This window comes from Zeugodacus cucurbitae, chromosome 3, assembly GCF_028554725.1.
Source record: "Zeugodacus cucurbitae isolate PBARC_wt_2022May chromosome 3, idZeuCucr1.2, whole genome shotgun sequence".
Taxonomy (NCBI): domain Eukaryota; kingdom Metazoa; phylum Arthropoda; class Insecta; order Diptera; family Tephritidae; genus Zeugodacus; species Zeugodacus cucurbitae.
The window spans coordinates 33112165-33128895 of NC_071668.1; the positions used below are offsets into that span (position 1 = coordinate 33112165).

General features: G+C 36.8%; 1 protein-coding gene across 1 annotated transcript; it reads left to right on the forward strand.

Moving 5' to 3' along the window:
* Window positions 1–13891: 13891 nt before the first annotated feature.
* Window positions 13892–16403, forward strand: LOC128920504 (general transcription factor II-I repeat domain-containing protein 2B-like). Its single transcript, XM_054227862.1, has 2 exons — window positions 13892–14343; window positions 14444–16403. The coding sequence occupies exon 2, from the start codon at window positions 14450–14452 to the stop codon at window positions 15482–15484; it is 1035 nt and encodes a 344-aa protein (XP_054083837.1). The 5' UTR covers window positions 13892–14343; window positions 14444–14449; the 3' UTR covers window positions 15485–16403.
* Window positions 16404–16731: the final 328 nt, after the last annotated feature.

Below are 16731 nucleotides of genomic sequence, written 5' to 3' on the forward strand. Positions count from 1 at the left end.
CCCAAAAATTTGACTGAAAGGGATGGGGAAAAATAAAAAATAGTATTACAGCAACAACAGTAACCATGAGGAAGTGAGAAGAGAGTCAGTACTCGTCCCAAGTAGCGTGGAAAAAGCCACCGCTTTCTGTCATTAAAATTAAAAAATATATCAAATTCGCTATAGATGATTATAATAGGCCAAGGGAGGACTGAAGTCTGTTTCCGCCAAACTTTTCTGGGCCCATCGTGATGATACGTCATTGTCTTCGTCTAGTCACAAAAAATAACGCCATTCTAGTATTCCATTGGCTTAGTAACATCAACTATAGCTAATTTTCAATAGTAATAGATGCTATTGGTATATAGCGGTGGTATTTTCCTGGCTACATGGGACGAGTACTGGGGAAGATTCAACACTATTCTCACTTCCTCATGGTTACTGTTGTTGTTGTAATATTTTTTTATATTTTTCCCCAATTATTCGGGCAAATTTTTGGGATTTTTATCTACTTATTGTAATACTTTAGAAAAATCCCAAAATGAAAGCTCTGAAAGTTTGCGTCCAGCGTTCTTCCAATGAAGTATATTTTATTTTTTCACCTGAATAATGTTGTATATAGTCCTTAGCTTAATATTAAAAATTTTGGACACCTATTTTTTATTTTTTTCTTGAAAATAATGAAAATATACCAATTGGTTAAATTTCTCATGAACTCATTTGCATGACGATTCTTATTTCCAACTAGATCGGTATTTCCAATAAGATCTGTGCAATTCGAAACATGAATATATGCCAGAATATTCCGAGAACACGTGTTGGCTTTTTTTTTTCTTAAATGCCTCGTTCATTTACCATGAATTCGTTCTTCGATGTGTGCTTGCGTTTTGCAAAGAATTGATTGACAAACCAAAATCAAACTCTATAAGGCGCTTATCATTCCCACCATTCCCTATGGTGCAGAAGCGTTGACGATGTCAACATCAGATTAGGCGACGCTAGGAGTTTTCAAGAGGAAAATTTGCGCAAGATTTATGGTCCTCAGAACATTGTTAACGGCGAATACCGCAGCCGATGGAACGATGAGCTGGGCGAGTTATACGACGTCATTGACATAGTTCAGCGAATAAAAAGACAGCGGCTACGATGGCTAGGTCATGTTGTCCGAATGGACGAAAACACTCCGGTTTTGAAAGTGTTCGATGCAGTACTCGCCGGAGGAAGCCGAGGAAGGGGAAGGCCTCCACTACGTTGGAGGAACCAGGTGGAGAGCGACCTGGTTACACTTGGAATCTCCAACTGGCGCCGAACTGAGAAGGAAAGAGAGGAATGGCGCGCTCTCATCGATTCGGCTTTAACCGGCTAATCGGTTCCAACGCCAATCACATACAATTATAAATATGAACGAAATGAAACAGCTTTTGAAACAAGCATTTGTTGCAAATTTGGTATGACAAACATTAAATTTTGTTGTTGAATAGATGTGTTTTTAATTTATCTCTCATATTGTAGTTTCTTGTACTGCATCTGTTTGAAGATACTTGGCTAATTGATGGTAAGGGAACAATTTCACTTAGCCAAGTACCATCAATCACTGTATCATCTTCATACCTATCAAGGAAGTTTGCATTTATGTAGTTATTTGTTGATAATTTTACAATATTGTGAAAAACGATACAGGCCTTTTTTCCTACGTGACCAGAAACCATAATAATTTCAGCTGAGGTTGAAGTTGTGTGAAGCCAAATTTTTCTAAGCTGAGTTGAGTCAAGCATGGATAACTAGAACTTTAAGTTACTCTTTACTTTACTTTACTTTACAACTCCCACAGCAGCCGGTTCTACGCATCGGAGTTGACCTGGATTTTATCCAGTCAAGGGCTGACCTTTCGGCGATAGATCGCCTGTTTGGATCCATTAGTTTTAAGTTTAGTTGTACGTCATTGGAGCAACGCCTTGCAGCAGGGTTGCTCCATATCCTCTTACTCCGGGCTGGCATCGAGTCCAACCAAGGGCCTGAGGTATTTTTCTGCTGCGTGTGCGCTAAAAGGCTCCATCCAAATTCCACCTCGGTTAGGTGCAACACATGCAATGGATGGAGCCATCTTAAGACCTGTTCAGGCCTTAAGACCCATATGGAGTGGACTACACGTTATGTGGCCCCTTGCTGTCAACGCAATACTGCGACTGTTACCTCTACGGCAGTGCACCCTGCACCCAGTTCGGACAACGCGCCGCCACCCTCAGGGAGTGGCCAACTTAGGGCCCTTACGGACCCCAGGAGCTCAAGTAGATAGCATGACTCCCAGTCTGACCAATCTGACCAACCCCCTATTATACTCTCTTATCAACTTTGTTGCGAGATTATAAAAATAGTTAATATAAATTATTACTTCTCCAATGATTACATTTTATACTCTCGCAATTTATTTATTTAATTTTATTAATATTATATAATACACAATTTGACCAACATATTCGTCATAGATATGGTATAAAGTCCATTGAAAGTTGGAAACCCTAATAATATGTATTTGGGAGCTAGGTGAAGTTATGACCCCATTTCACCCATTTTTGGCATGGAGAGATACAAGAAACATATTCGCTTCCTTTCTTCAAAATATCTGAGAGATATATTTTTTTTGAATATATTTTTGGTAAAAAAAGATTAGAAGCACTGAGGTAGTCATGTTCGATATATGGGGCCTTGAAAACTTATGATCCGATTTCGGCGATTTTTAGAAAGGGGGTGCCCACTATAAATGCAGTATTTATGCAAAGTTCTTTTCCGATATCTTCACTAGTGCTTACTTTATATATTGTAAAGTAAACGGTTCAGATCGACTTCAAAGTTCTGGTACATAGGAAGTAGGCGAGGTTGTGAACCGATTTGACATATTTTCACAAAATATCATGGGGATGCAAAGATAATACTACAGACCGACTTTCACTGAAATTGGTGGAGTAGTTTCGGAAATATGGTTTTCGACCCATAAGTGGGCGGAGCCACGCCCATTTAAATTTTTGTATACCAATTTGAATGCAGCCCTTCTGTACCTTCTTTTTAATGAAATTTAGTTGTTTTCCTTACTGAATTAAAGTATTTTTAGTTGTTTTAAGCATAACCTTTTTATGGGAGGTGGGCGTGGTTATAATCCGATTTCCTTCATTTTTGGACTATATAAAAATGGATCCTGAAAGTTTCGTTTATATAGCTTTAGTAGTTTACGGGATATGTATAAAAAACTTAGTAGGGGTGGGGCCACGCCCACTTTCCCAAAACAATTACATCCAAATATGCCCCTTCCTAGAACAATCGTTTGTAAGGAAGGGCTAAGTTCGGATGTAACCGAACATTTTATACTCTCGCAATTTATTGAAGTACTAGCAGACCCGACCACACGTTTTTGTGGCTAAGGTATACATTAAATTAAGTTGGTCCAATCTTGGCTTCGGCGACGATATTGATATTCGAGTCAATGAAGTGAAAGAAATCTGTTGGAAATGCTATTAATCCATCGAGGTGTCAACTGCCAACTATTTCTACAATCGCAATTTGGTATTGTTGCAAAACTCTCATATGTTAGTTGTTAATTGGCGATTCGTTATGTGTCGCCACGAATTAAATGATTTTAGGCATGCGATAACCCGTCAGTAACAGTTGATCCAGGAATAATTGGAAGAGTCTGGCGTAAATCACCTACTAACAGAATCCTGGCTCCACCAAAAACGTTCATCGACAATCAAGATCTTTTAAAGTCCTGTGCAGTACCTCTAATGACTTCTTGAATATTTGGAAAATTTTCGTTAAAGTGCTATTTTTGACGATTTTGCTGACTGGTGTTTCGTTCATTTGCAATTTAGGAGTAATTTCAAGGCCTAACGTGCCGTATGTTTGCCTACTAACAGGTGCCCAGTCGCCCCTATTCCCGTTAACCTTGGTGGTGAAAATGAGTGAAATTGGTTCTGGAATTACATCAGCCCTCATATACTATATATGATGATTTTCTATTGGACTTTATGTCGAATATATAGGTAAAATTGCATGACGATTCTTATTTCCAACTAGATCGGTATTTCCAATAAGATCTGTGCAATTCGAAACATGAATATATGCCAGAATATTCCGAGAACACGTGTTGGCTTTTTTTTTTTCTTAAATGCCTCGTTCATTTACCATGAATTCGTTCTTCGATGTGTGCTTGCGTTTTGCAAAGAATTGATTGACAAACCAAAATCAAACTCTATAAGGCGCTTATCATTCCCACCATTCCCTATGGTGCAGAAGCGTTGACGATGTCAACATCAGATTAGGCGACGCTAGGAGTTTTCAAGAGGAAAATTTGCGCAAGATTTATGGTCCTCAGAACATTGTTAACGGCGAATACCGCAGCCGATGGAACGATGAGCTGGGCGAGTTATACGACGTCATTGACATAGTTCAGCGAATAAAAAGACAGCGGCTACGATGGCTAGGTCATGTTGTCCGAATGGACGAAAACACTCCGGTTTTGAAAGTGTTCGATGCAGTACTCGCCGGAGGAAGCCGAGGAAGGGGAAGGCCTCCACTACGTTGGAGGAACCAGGTGGAGAGCGACCTGGTTACACTTGGAATCTCCAACTGGCGCCGAACTGAGAAGGAAAGAGAGGAATGGCGCGCTCTCATCGATTCGGCTTTAACCGGCTAATCGGTTCCAACGCCAATCACATACAATTATAAATATGAACGAAATGAAACAGCTTTTGAAACAAGCATTTGTTGCAAATTTGGTATGACAAACATTAAATTTTGTTGTTGAATAGATGTGTTTTTAATTTATCTCTCATATTGTAGTTTCTTGTACTGCATCTGTTTGAAGATACTTGGCTAATTGATGGTAAGGGAACAATTTCACTTAGCCAAGTACCATCAATCACTGTATCATCTTCATACCTATCAAAGAAGTTTGCATTTATGTAGTTATTTGTTGATAATTTTACAATATTGTGAAAAACGATACAGGCCTTTTTTCCTACGTGACCAGAAACCATAATAATTTCAGCTGAGGTTGAAGTTGTGTGAAGCCAAATTTTTCTAAGCTGAGTTGAGTCAAGCATGGATAACTAGAACTTTAAGTTACTCTTTACTTTACTTTACTTTACAACTCCCACAGCAGCCGGTTCTACGCATCGGAGTTGACCCGGATTTTATCCAGTCAAGGGCTAACCTTTCGGCGATAGATCGCCTGTTTGGATCCATTAGTTTTAAGTTTAGTTGTACGTCATTGGAGCAACGCCTTGCAGCAGGGTTGCTCCATATCCTCTTACTCCGGGCTGGCATCGAGTCCAACCAAGGGCCTGAGGTATTTTTCTGCTGCGTGTGCGCTAAAAGGCTCCATCCAAATTCCACCTCGGTTAGGTGCAACACATGCAATGGATGGAGCCATCTTAAGACCTGTTCAGGCCTTAAGACCCATATGGAGTGGACTACACGTTATGTGGCCCCTTGCTGTCAACGCAATACTGCGACTGTTACCTCTACGGCAGTGCACCCTGCACCCAGTTCGGGCAACGCGCCGCCACCCTCAGGGAGTGGCCAACTTAGGGCCCTTACGGACCCCAGGAGCTCAAGTAGACAGCATGACTCCCAGTCTGACCAATCTGACCAACCCCCTATTATACTCTCTTATCAACTTTGTTGCGAGATTATAAAAATAGTTAATATAAATTATTACTTCTCCAATGATAACATTTTATACTCTCGCAATTTATTTATTTAATTTTATTAATATTATATAATACACAATTTGACCAACATATTCGTCATAGATATGGTATAAAGTCCATTGAAAGTTGGAAACCCTAATAATATGTATTTGGGAGCTAGGTGAAGTTATGACCCCATTTCACCCATTTTTGGCATGGAGAGATACAAGAAACATATTCGCTTCCTTTCTTCAAAATATCTGAGAGATATATTTTTTTTGAATATATTTTTGGTAAAAAAAGATTAGAAGCACTGAGGTAGTCATGTTCGATATATGGGGCCTTGAAAACTTATGATCCGATTTCGGCGATTTTTAGAAAGGGGGTGCCCACTATAAATGCAGTATTTATGCAAAGTTCTTTTCCGATATCTTCACTAGTGCTTACTTTATATATTGTAAAGTAAACGGTTCAGATCGACTTCAAAGTTCTGGTACATAGGAAGTAGGCGAGGTTGTGAACCGATTTGACATATTTTCACAAAATATCATGGGGATGCAAAGATAATACTACAGACCGACTTTCACTGAAATTGGTGGAGTAGTTTCGGAAATATGGTTTTCGACCCATAAGTGGGCGGAGCCACGCCCATTTAAATTTTTGTATACCAATTTGAATGCAGCCCTTCTGTACCTTCTTTTTAATGAAATTTAGTTGTTTTCCTTACTGAATTAAAGTATTTTTAGTTGTTTTAAACATAACCTTTTTATGGGAGGTGGGCGTGGTTATAATCCGATTTCCTTCATTTTTGGACTATATAAAAATGGATCCTGAAAGTTTCGTTTATATAGCTTTAGTAGTTTACGGGATATGTATAAAAAACTTAGTAGGGGTGGGGCCACGCCCACTTTCCCAAAACAATTACATCCAAATATGCCCTTCCTAGAACAATCGTTTGTAAGGAAGGGCTAAGTTCGGATGTAACCGAACATTTTATACTCTCGCAATTTATTGAAGTACTAGCAGACCCGGCCACACGTTTTTGTGGCTAAGGTATACATTAAATTAAGTTGGTCCAATCTTGGCTTCGGCGACGATATTGATATTCGAGTCAATGAAGTGAAAGAAATCTGTTGGAAATGCTATTAATCCATCGAGGTGTCAACTGCCAACTATTTCTACAATCGCAATTTGGTATTGTTGCAAAACTCTCATATGTTAGTTGTTAATTGGCGATTCGTTATGTGTCGCCACGAATTAAATGATTTTAGGCATGCGATAACCCGTCAGTAACAGTTGATCCAGGAATAATTGGAAGAGTCTGGCGTAAATCACCTACTAACAGAATCCTGGCTCCACCAAAAACGTTCATCGACAATCAAGATCTTTTAAAGTCCTGTGCAGTACCTCTAATGACTTCTTGAATATTTGGAAAATTTTCGTTAAAGCGCTATTTTTGACGATTTTGCTGACTGGTGTTTCGTTCATTTGCAATTTAGGAGTAATTTCAAGGCCTAACGTGCCGTATGTTTGCCTACTAACAGGTGCCCAGTCGCCCCTATTCCCGTTAACCTTGGTGGTGAAAATGAGTGAAATTGGTTCTGGAATTACATCAGCCCTCATATACTATATATGATGATTTTCTATTGGACTTTATGTCGAATATATAGGTAAAATTGTGTGTTATCTTAATAAAATTACATCAATAAATTGTGAGAGTATAAAATGTTCGGTTGGACCCGAACTTAGCCTTTCCTAATTTGTTACAAATTGTTTTGGGCTATCGACACAACATTATACAATTGAACAATAACAAAAATATTTTAACAAAGCAACAATGACAACCTTCAAATTATAATTTTTTGTTTTCTCTTTTATATTTTTCTTGTCAACTCGAATAAAATTCCCTTATTATTATCTTCCTCGAAATTTTTTCATATTTACTCACTTTCTAATCTTTTTCTGGCCTTCCACGAATATTTCAATACTAAAATTAGCCAGATCGGTTTGGCCGTTCTCGTTTTTTTGCGGCACAAACGAACAGCAATTAATTTTTATATCATATTATCAAGCGACAATTATTTTTAATTCCGCATAGGACCATTCAAAAATTTCAAAATGTTTAACTCGTGATATCTTTTGAATGGTGTGTCAGAATCTAATAATTCAAAAAGTTATATAAAGGCTTTGAAGCGATCTTAAATAATAAATCATTTATTTCGATAAGGATTAATACTAAGGTATAAATAAAGTAGTGGTATTTTAATTAATTTTTTTATATAAAATCGCTTATTGTGACAAAACTATAATAGTTAGGTATGATGTCGCGACGTTTTTTGTAGATAATGATAAGTTCTACAAAATTGTAGTACATCACTTTGTTATATCTTCAATCGTTTTCGCAGCATTCGCGATTAAAGAAAGTGTTTTGGTATTTTTTTTACATTATCGGAGTTTTGGTAAGGAACCCTATTTTTTTTAAACTAAATATAGCCTATGTCACTCAGGGATAGTATAGCTTTCCAACGGTGAAAGAATTTTTCAAATCGGTTCAGTAGTTTCGGAGCTATTCGACACAAACAAACAAAAAAACAAACATTTCCTCTTTATAATATTAGTATAGATAAATTTTAATAAAATAACGAAAATCGTCATATACAGTATGTGAGGGCTGAGGTAATTCCTGATCCGATTTCATTCTATTTCACCTGCAAAGTGCACTATATCCAAGACTATACGCTCACTTAATTTTGCTTAGATATCTCACATATTAACCAATACAAATATGCGGAATAAAGCCAACCGCATTTTTGAAAAACCTATAATAAGGTTTAAGAGCTAGGGGAGGTTATGACCCGATTTTAATAATTTTTGGAACAGAACACTATTAGAAGAAAACAATTTCCTCTGAATTACATTAAATTATCTGAGAGATTTTCCAAAATTTTCGGTTAAAATTTACCCTTACGCGCAGAGTTCAACATCTTCGATATCTGGGGCCTTGAAAAGTTATAAGCCGTTTTCGACAATTTGTGTAAAGTTTTATTCCGTCATCTTCATTGGTTCCTTATGTCTGCATTATAAAGTGAAGAAATCAGATGAAATTCAAAATTGAGTTATATGGGAAAGTAGTCATGGTTGTGAACTGATTTCGCCAATTTTTTATCCGTGTTATCAGGGTGTGAAGAAATATACCGAATTTCATTGAAATCTGTCGAGTAGTTCCAGAGATATGGTTTTTGACCCATACGCCCATTTTCTATTTTGTAAAAAAAATCTGAGTGCAGCTTCTAGCTGCCATTTCTTAAGGAAAATTTTGTGGTCATGACGTTTTTCGTTAGTGAGTTAACTCACTTTTAGTAATTTCATTGTTTCTGAGGGCATTCGAATTACTTTTGGAACGTAAATAGGCAGAGGAAGATTTTCACTGTGTAGTATAGGAAATTTTGTAGATTGTAAATCTGGATATCTCCAGTTTTGATTGCGATTAAAACCTTTAGCATCAACAACGCAAAAGTAACAATCATTTGTAGGCTCCATCCAGATCATCGGAATACCAAAGTCTAATCCAGAACGTTCTCCTTTTTTTCCATAACCGTAAAGACTCAACGCATAACTTACAAACTTTATGAGGAACCCATGGTTTTTCTAGTTTGTCCTTTTTAAACCCGAAGTATTCAGTGTAAGCCTCCTTAACAAAGTCTGTGATGTTTCCTTGTTGTTTTTTTGTTAAATAAACACCGCAAATATAACAAAACAAATCAGTACTATATTTACACTTTCTGCTTGACGAACTCATATTTTAAAAGACAAAACAAATATATATTTAAGTATTAACTTATCAGAACTTATTTAGATTCACGTAGAGGTACTTCGTATTGTCGAATAACTGCGATCTCAGCTGTTCTGCGGAGCAAAGGGTGGGATCGCTAAGAGTAGGGATCACGTGATGTTTGCATGCGCGAAAAAGTTGTGCAGAAGCCTAATCATGACTGATAAAATCGATTTTTGTGAATAAAAAGCTGATTATTGTTCAAATTATAAGATTTGTGAAAATCATAAAAATTAAAGCACATTCAGTACTTTCATAAATATATATATTCGTGATCTGGACACTTGAAAACATAAAAATTTTCACAGATATCCAGGGCAACAAAAAAATCTTTTTTTTGTAGAGCTGTGATATTTGTGCCAAGTTTCGTCAAGATATCTTAATTTTTACTCAAGTTACAGCTTGCACAGATGGACAGACGGACGGACGGACAGACATCCGGATTTCAAATCCACTCGTCACCCTGATCACTTTGGTATATATGACTCTATATCTCACTCTTTTAGGTTTAGGTGTTACAAACAACCGTTATGTGAACAAAACTATTACACTCTCGTTAATATTACATACAACTTTCTTCAGAATATCTGAGAGACTTACCTACATATATTTTCGGTAAAAAAAGGGATATAGGGTTATATATACCAAAGTGATCAGGGTGAAGAGTGGACTTGAAATCCTCTCTTGCTTTCGAAATGGACCGAAATGGGACTATTGCCACGCCCACAAAATGGCGAAAACAAAAACACATAAAGTGTCATAACTAAGCCCACAAATCTGTTATTTATATATAACTCGCAAACCAATAAAGCTATATAAACCAAACTGCAGTCGTTTCTTTTAGCCGTTTCCTTATACAGTCCAAAAATGAAAGAATCGGATAATAACCACGCCCATCTCCTATACAAAGGTTAGGTTGAAAATTACTAAAAGTAGGTTAACTCACTAACGAGAAACGTCAGAAACACTAATTTTACAGAAGAAATAGCAGAAGGAAGCTGCAATCAGATTTTTTACAAAATGAAAAATGGGCGTGGCATCGCCCACTTATGGGTCAAAACCCATATCTCAAGAACTACTCGACAGATTTCAATGAAATTCGGTACATAATACCTTCTTGACACCCTGATGAAACATGCGAAAAATGGATGAAATCGGTTCATAACCACGACAACTTCCCATATAACTCAATTGTGAATTCCATCTAATCCCTTCACTTTATCATATATACATAAGGAACCAATGAAGATAGTGGAATAAAACTTTACACAAATAGTACATAGCATCTCTGACTTCTATTGTGAAAAAAATTGTCGAACACGGACTATAGCTTTTCAAGTCCCCAGATATCGAACATGTTCAACTCAGCGCCTAAGGGTAAATTTTAACCGAAAATTTTGGTAAATCTCTCAGATAATTTAATGTAATTCAGAGGAAATTGTTTTCTTCTAATAGTGTTCTGTTCCAAAAATTATTAAAATCGGGTCAAAACCTCTCCTAGCTCCGATATACCTTATTATAGGTTTTTCAAAAATACGGTGGGCTTTATTCCGCATACATGTATTGGTTAATATGTGAGATATCTTAGCAAAATTAAGTGAGCGTATAGTCTTGGATATAGTATACCGTGCTGGTGAAAATGAAAGTATTACCTCAGCCCTCATCTATATATATAAATTTAAGTGGCAAAACTTCCTGTTCGTATACTCCTCCTAGACGGCTTGCCCGTTTTCAATGAAATTTTCAGGGGTGATTGGGGTCTGTTTGGAAAAAAAATGATACATCCCTCTTATACAAATTCTCATGAAATAATGTTTTGCAGCACGATTGGCAGTCCTCTCAAATGCCTTCATTTGGCAGTTCATCTCGAAAATGGTCAACGCGTTTATTTCAATGCAGACAATGTACAACAGAGCGCAGCACGACCACCGGGGACAACACTAACTACCTTTCTCGAGTTGTGTGAAAACGTTGAATTTGCAAGAACAATGTTATATTCCGAAATACCACAATATTTCACTTGGAATCCATCATCGAAAACATTTCAACGACGAAAGCAAGGGGAGCGTGTTGACGGTTATCCAAATGTCCGTAAAACCGATGCCATAGGACGCATTTACACCATTCATCCGAATAACGACGAATGTTTCTATTTGCATCTGCTATTAGTCAACGCGAATAAGGCATAATTGTGCCCAATCGTTCAGCGATTGATATGCTTGACCATGAGCTTCAACGTGAACAACAATACGATTGCAATGAATTGCGTGTTTTCATACAAGTTGACATTACCAAATTGAATATTCAGCAGAAAAATGCTTATGATAAGATTATACGAGCGGTTGACAATAACGCAGGTGGATTCTACTTTCTGGATGCGCCCGTTGGTACAGGGAAAACGCTTCTGATCTCTTTGATTCTTGCTACTATACGGTCACAGCAGAAAATTGCGCTGGCAATTGCTTCGTCAGGCATCGCTGCTACTCTACTTAATAGCGGTCGAACAGCACATTCAGCACATTGAAATTACCGTTGAACATCCAAGTCGTTGAAACACCAACGTGCAACATATCGAGGAATTCAGCAATCGCAAAAGTTTTGCGAGGAGCTGGAATAGTTCTATGGAATGAGTGCCCAATGGCTAACAAAAAGTCATTAGAAGCATTCTATAGAACAATGCAAGATTTACGCCAAAAGCAACAACTTTTTGGCGGAGCATTAGTCTTATTATCCGGCGATTTTCGGCAAACTTTGCCAGTCATTCCTCGATCAACTCCTGCCGACGAAATAAACGCATGTTTAAAATCGTCAGTTTTGTGGAGACATGTTCAAAGGCTGACTCTTACTGTCAACATGCGAGTCCAATTGCAAATCGATCGATCCGCAGCGGCGTTTTCGAAGCAGTTGTTGGACATTGGCTAAGGCAAAATACCAATCGATGATACCGGTTTGATCACATTGCCGAACAACTCTTGTACACTTTTACAATCGAAAGAAGAATCGATTGAAAGTGTATTTCCGAATATTGTTCAACACTATCAACGCCACGATTATTTAAGTGAACGCGCAATATTGCCACCGAAAAATGTGCACGTCAACGAAATGAATTTTGCCATTCAAGAAAAACTGCCAGGAGAAGCTACAACATATACATCGATTGATAGCGTTTTGAATCAAGATGAAGTAGTCAATTATCCAACTGAATTCTTGAATTCTTTGGATCCCCCCGGTCTGCCACCGCATCGTTTAGTCCTGAAAGTCGGTTCACCCATTATACTTCTAGGAAATCTGAATCCACCGACTTTGTGTAATGGCACAAGGCAGCAGGTGAAGTTGTACTCTTACCACGCATTCCCATGATTCCAACGGACAAGCCGTTTGAATTTAAGCGCTTGCAGTTCCCAGTACGTCTTGCCTTTGCGATGACCATCAACAAATCGCAAGGGCAAACGTTTCAAGTGTGCGGCGTCAATTTGGAAGAACCGTGCTTCTCCCACGGCCAATTGTTCGTCGCATGCTCGAGAGTGGGAACACCAAGGTGCTTATTCATTTACGCGCCAGGTGAAAAACCTAAAATGTTGTATACCAATATGTTTTATAAATAAGTAACAATTTTATAACAATAAATAAAACACAAAGTAAAAACCCTTAAGAGTTTTAATCGATTTAGGTGTGGCGAAGCGCACAGGGTAACAGCTAGTATAGTATATATTACGATTTTCGTTATTCTATTAAACTTTATGCCGAATTTATGAGTAAATTTTGTATGTTTGTAAGTTTCTTCAATAAATTGCGATAGTATAAAATGTTCGGTTGCACCCGAATTTAGCCTTTCATTACTTGTTTTCTTATAAATTTTTATTGCCAGAGTATAAAAATATAAATTTTATTCTTATTCTTATAAAAATATTTTATTCGCTTAATGTACTATTAAAGTGTAATTATAAAATAAATAATAAGTATTACACGGAAAAAAATCCAAAATAAAATATAAAAACTACAACTTATTATTACGCCTAATTTCCTCTATGTCTGTTATGGCTTAAACCAGACCTGTCCAACATACGGCCCCCGGGCCACCATCCAGTTGTATAGGTTTGCTTCTATATGTTTACATGTGTGTGAGTCAATTAAAAAACTTACTCTATTGCAAGTAAAACAGTGCTCCCTGTAGTAAATAAAATAAGTAGTTGATAAAAAAGAGTACCTATAAAGTACTGTCTTTTGCAAGTGCCTACAAATTGGTTTAAATCTCATGAGTATATCAAGCAAAACGCGTACATGTACAAAAAGAAAACAAAACAAAAGAAGCGTGCCATACATTCATCATTTTTTCTTATGATCCGTTAACCAAGAAGTAATAGAAAATCCTATGCAAAAAAATGATAATTTGGGAGCGATAAAAAAAACAAATTGTTTTTGTTCTCGCACCACAAATTTCATTTTTGGAAAGCCTTTGCATTTGTTTTTGTACAAATTAATATACATAATATTAATTACCTACAAATTGTTTGAAAAATAAGTAATTAGTAATGATTTCAAAAGTCATCTGTCTCTTATTTGCCTACGTGTGCGTGTGATTGTGTATGTACACGATGAATGTGTGCTTACATCATGTAGAAAAAAACGGCTCTCAATAAATCGGATTCAACTTGTTTTGACAGTTCTAAGACAACGATCGGAGCGATTCAAGCGATACATAAGCGAGGAAGAAAGTGAATTTGATTAGTGTTTTGCGTTAAATCAGTTTGTGAATTAGTTGTGTTTTTAATAAAGAAACCTCTGTTTTTCTAGCCTTTGGCACTACATATATTATTACGTGAATTATTGCATTGAAATATTAAAACGGTAAGCAAATAATGCAATTCTCCAAAAATGTAATTATTTTAGTTATGATGTTTTTCTTTAGTTATAATTTATGAGTTGCGCTACAATTAAAATTTTTCAGATCAATATGTCATCATCAGAAAAGAGACGTAAAGTTGATGCAGAATGTCGAATGTTTAAAAATAGTTGGACGGAAGCCCTTTTTGTCATAAAACAAAATGAAACTATACTGTGCCTCATATGTCACGAAAAAATATCAGTTTGCAAGGAATACAATATAAAGCGCCATTATTCTACAAAACACGCTTCTGAATATGATAAGTACAAAGGTCAAATTCGAATTGATTGTGTAAATTCGTTAAAAAAAAATATGACCGGTCAACAAGCGATGTTCAAAATACCGAAAGAAAATTCCGAAACTGTTACAAAAATTAGTTTCATGATAGCAGAAGTCATCGCCAAACGAAGCAAACCTCTATCAGACGGAGAGTTTGTCAAGGAATGCTTGGAAATATTCGCTTCAGTAGCCTGTCCGGAGCAGAAAAAAATAATAAAAAATATAAGTTTGTCACATCAAACCATAGCAAGAAGAATTGATTTCATGGCCAACGATATTGAGTCGTCTTTAAAAACGCAATTGCAGAAATGTGTTTTCTATAGTTTAGCGCTCGACGAAAGTACTGATATGTCAGATACAGCCCAATTGGCAGTTTTCGTGAGAGGAGTATCTGAAGACTATACCGTTATCGAGGAATTGTTAGATTTGCGTTCAATGAAAGATACAACCACTGGACAAGACATCTACGAAGAAGTTAAAAGTTGTATAGAAAAATATGAACTTCAAACAGAAAATCTTTGCGGCTTAACAACAGATGGTGCGCCTGCAATGACAGGGAAGAGAAACGGCTTTGTGGTTTTGATGCGTAATAGCATCACACATACAATCATACAGCATCATTGTATTATTCACCAAGAACAGCTATGTGCAAAAGTTCTAGACCTGAAACATGTGATGGATAAAGTAGTACAGACAGTTAATTTTATACGCGCAAGAGACTTAACCACAGACAGTTCCAGGCTTTTCTGGCTGATGTCGGTTCAGATTACGAAGACATTGTATACTTCAGTCGCGTTCGCTGGCTCAGCAGAGCAGCTACACTAAAACGATTCTATTCCCTGCTGGACGACTCAAAGATTTTTCTGGACAACAAATCCCAAGAAATTACTTTCCTTACTGATGAGCAGTGGTTGGCTGATCTGGCTTTCCTGGTTGATATAACTAAATATCTTTCTGATCTTAACTTGAAACTGCAAAGGAAAGACCAACTATGCTCTCAGTTATACGAACACGTTCTAGCTTTCACAAAAAAGCTTTTGTTGTTGGAAAAGCAGCTGGAACAAAAGCAGTTGATTCATTGGGAGACCTTATCTACAAGAAAGCAAGATACCTTGGATTTTGACAAGTACGTGTTGATGTTACAAAGATTAAGGAACGAGTTTGACGACAGATTCGCAGACTTTAAATCACAAACTCCCTGCATGAAAGTGTTTCAAAATCCATTTGATATTGAAATTGAAGGCGCTGCGCTGAATTTATAGCTGGAGTTAATAGAATTGCAAAGCAGCTCTCATCTAAAAACAGCATATTATAATTGTCTTCCAAACTTAACTGAATTTTATAAAAAGTATATTACACCCAGTAAATACCCAAACCTTACTAAGCTGGCTATTCAACAAATTTCTTTATTTGGTAGTACATATGTCTGCGAGCAGCTGTTTTCTCGCATGAAATTTAACAAATCAAAAACCAGATCATCTTTGTTAGATAGCCATCTTAAATGTATTTTGCGCATAGCCACTTCTAAAACTCCAGCTGACATAGATGCGCTGTGCAAACAGAAAAAATGTCAGACATCTCATTAATTAGATTTTAAGAATAAGAATATCTTTATATGCTAAGGCCATAGTTACATTAATAATAATATATTAAGATTTATGTGATGTTGCTTTTTATAAATAAATAAATATACCAAAACTGAAGGTCATTTTATTTCTTTTTTTGGCCCGCTACGGTTATGAAAATGTTAAACCTGGCCCTTCACAAAATTATGTTGGACGGGCCTGGCTTAAACTAACATAATGCTTAATAGCTAAAACTTTGTGTACATGTATACTTGCATATGCAGCTGTTTGTACAAAAAACATTAAAAATTAAATATATCAACATATGTATTTAATATTTTTATACTCTCGCAACCTGTTGCACAGAGTATTATAGTTTTGTTCACATAACGATTGTTTGTGTCACCCAGAAATAAAAGAGTTAGATATGGGGTTATATATATATAAATGATCAGGATGACGAGTGGATTTGAAATCCGGATGTCTGTCCGTCCGTCTGTCCGTCTG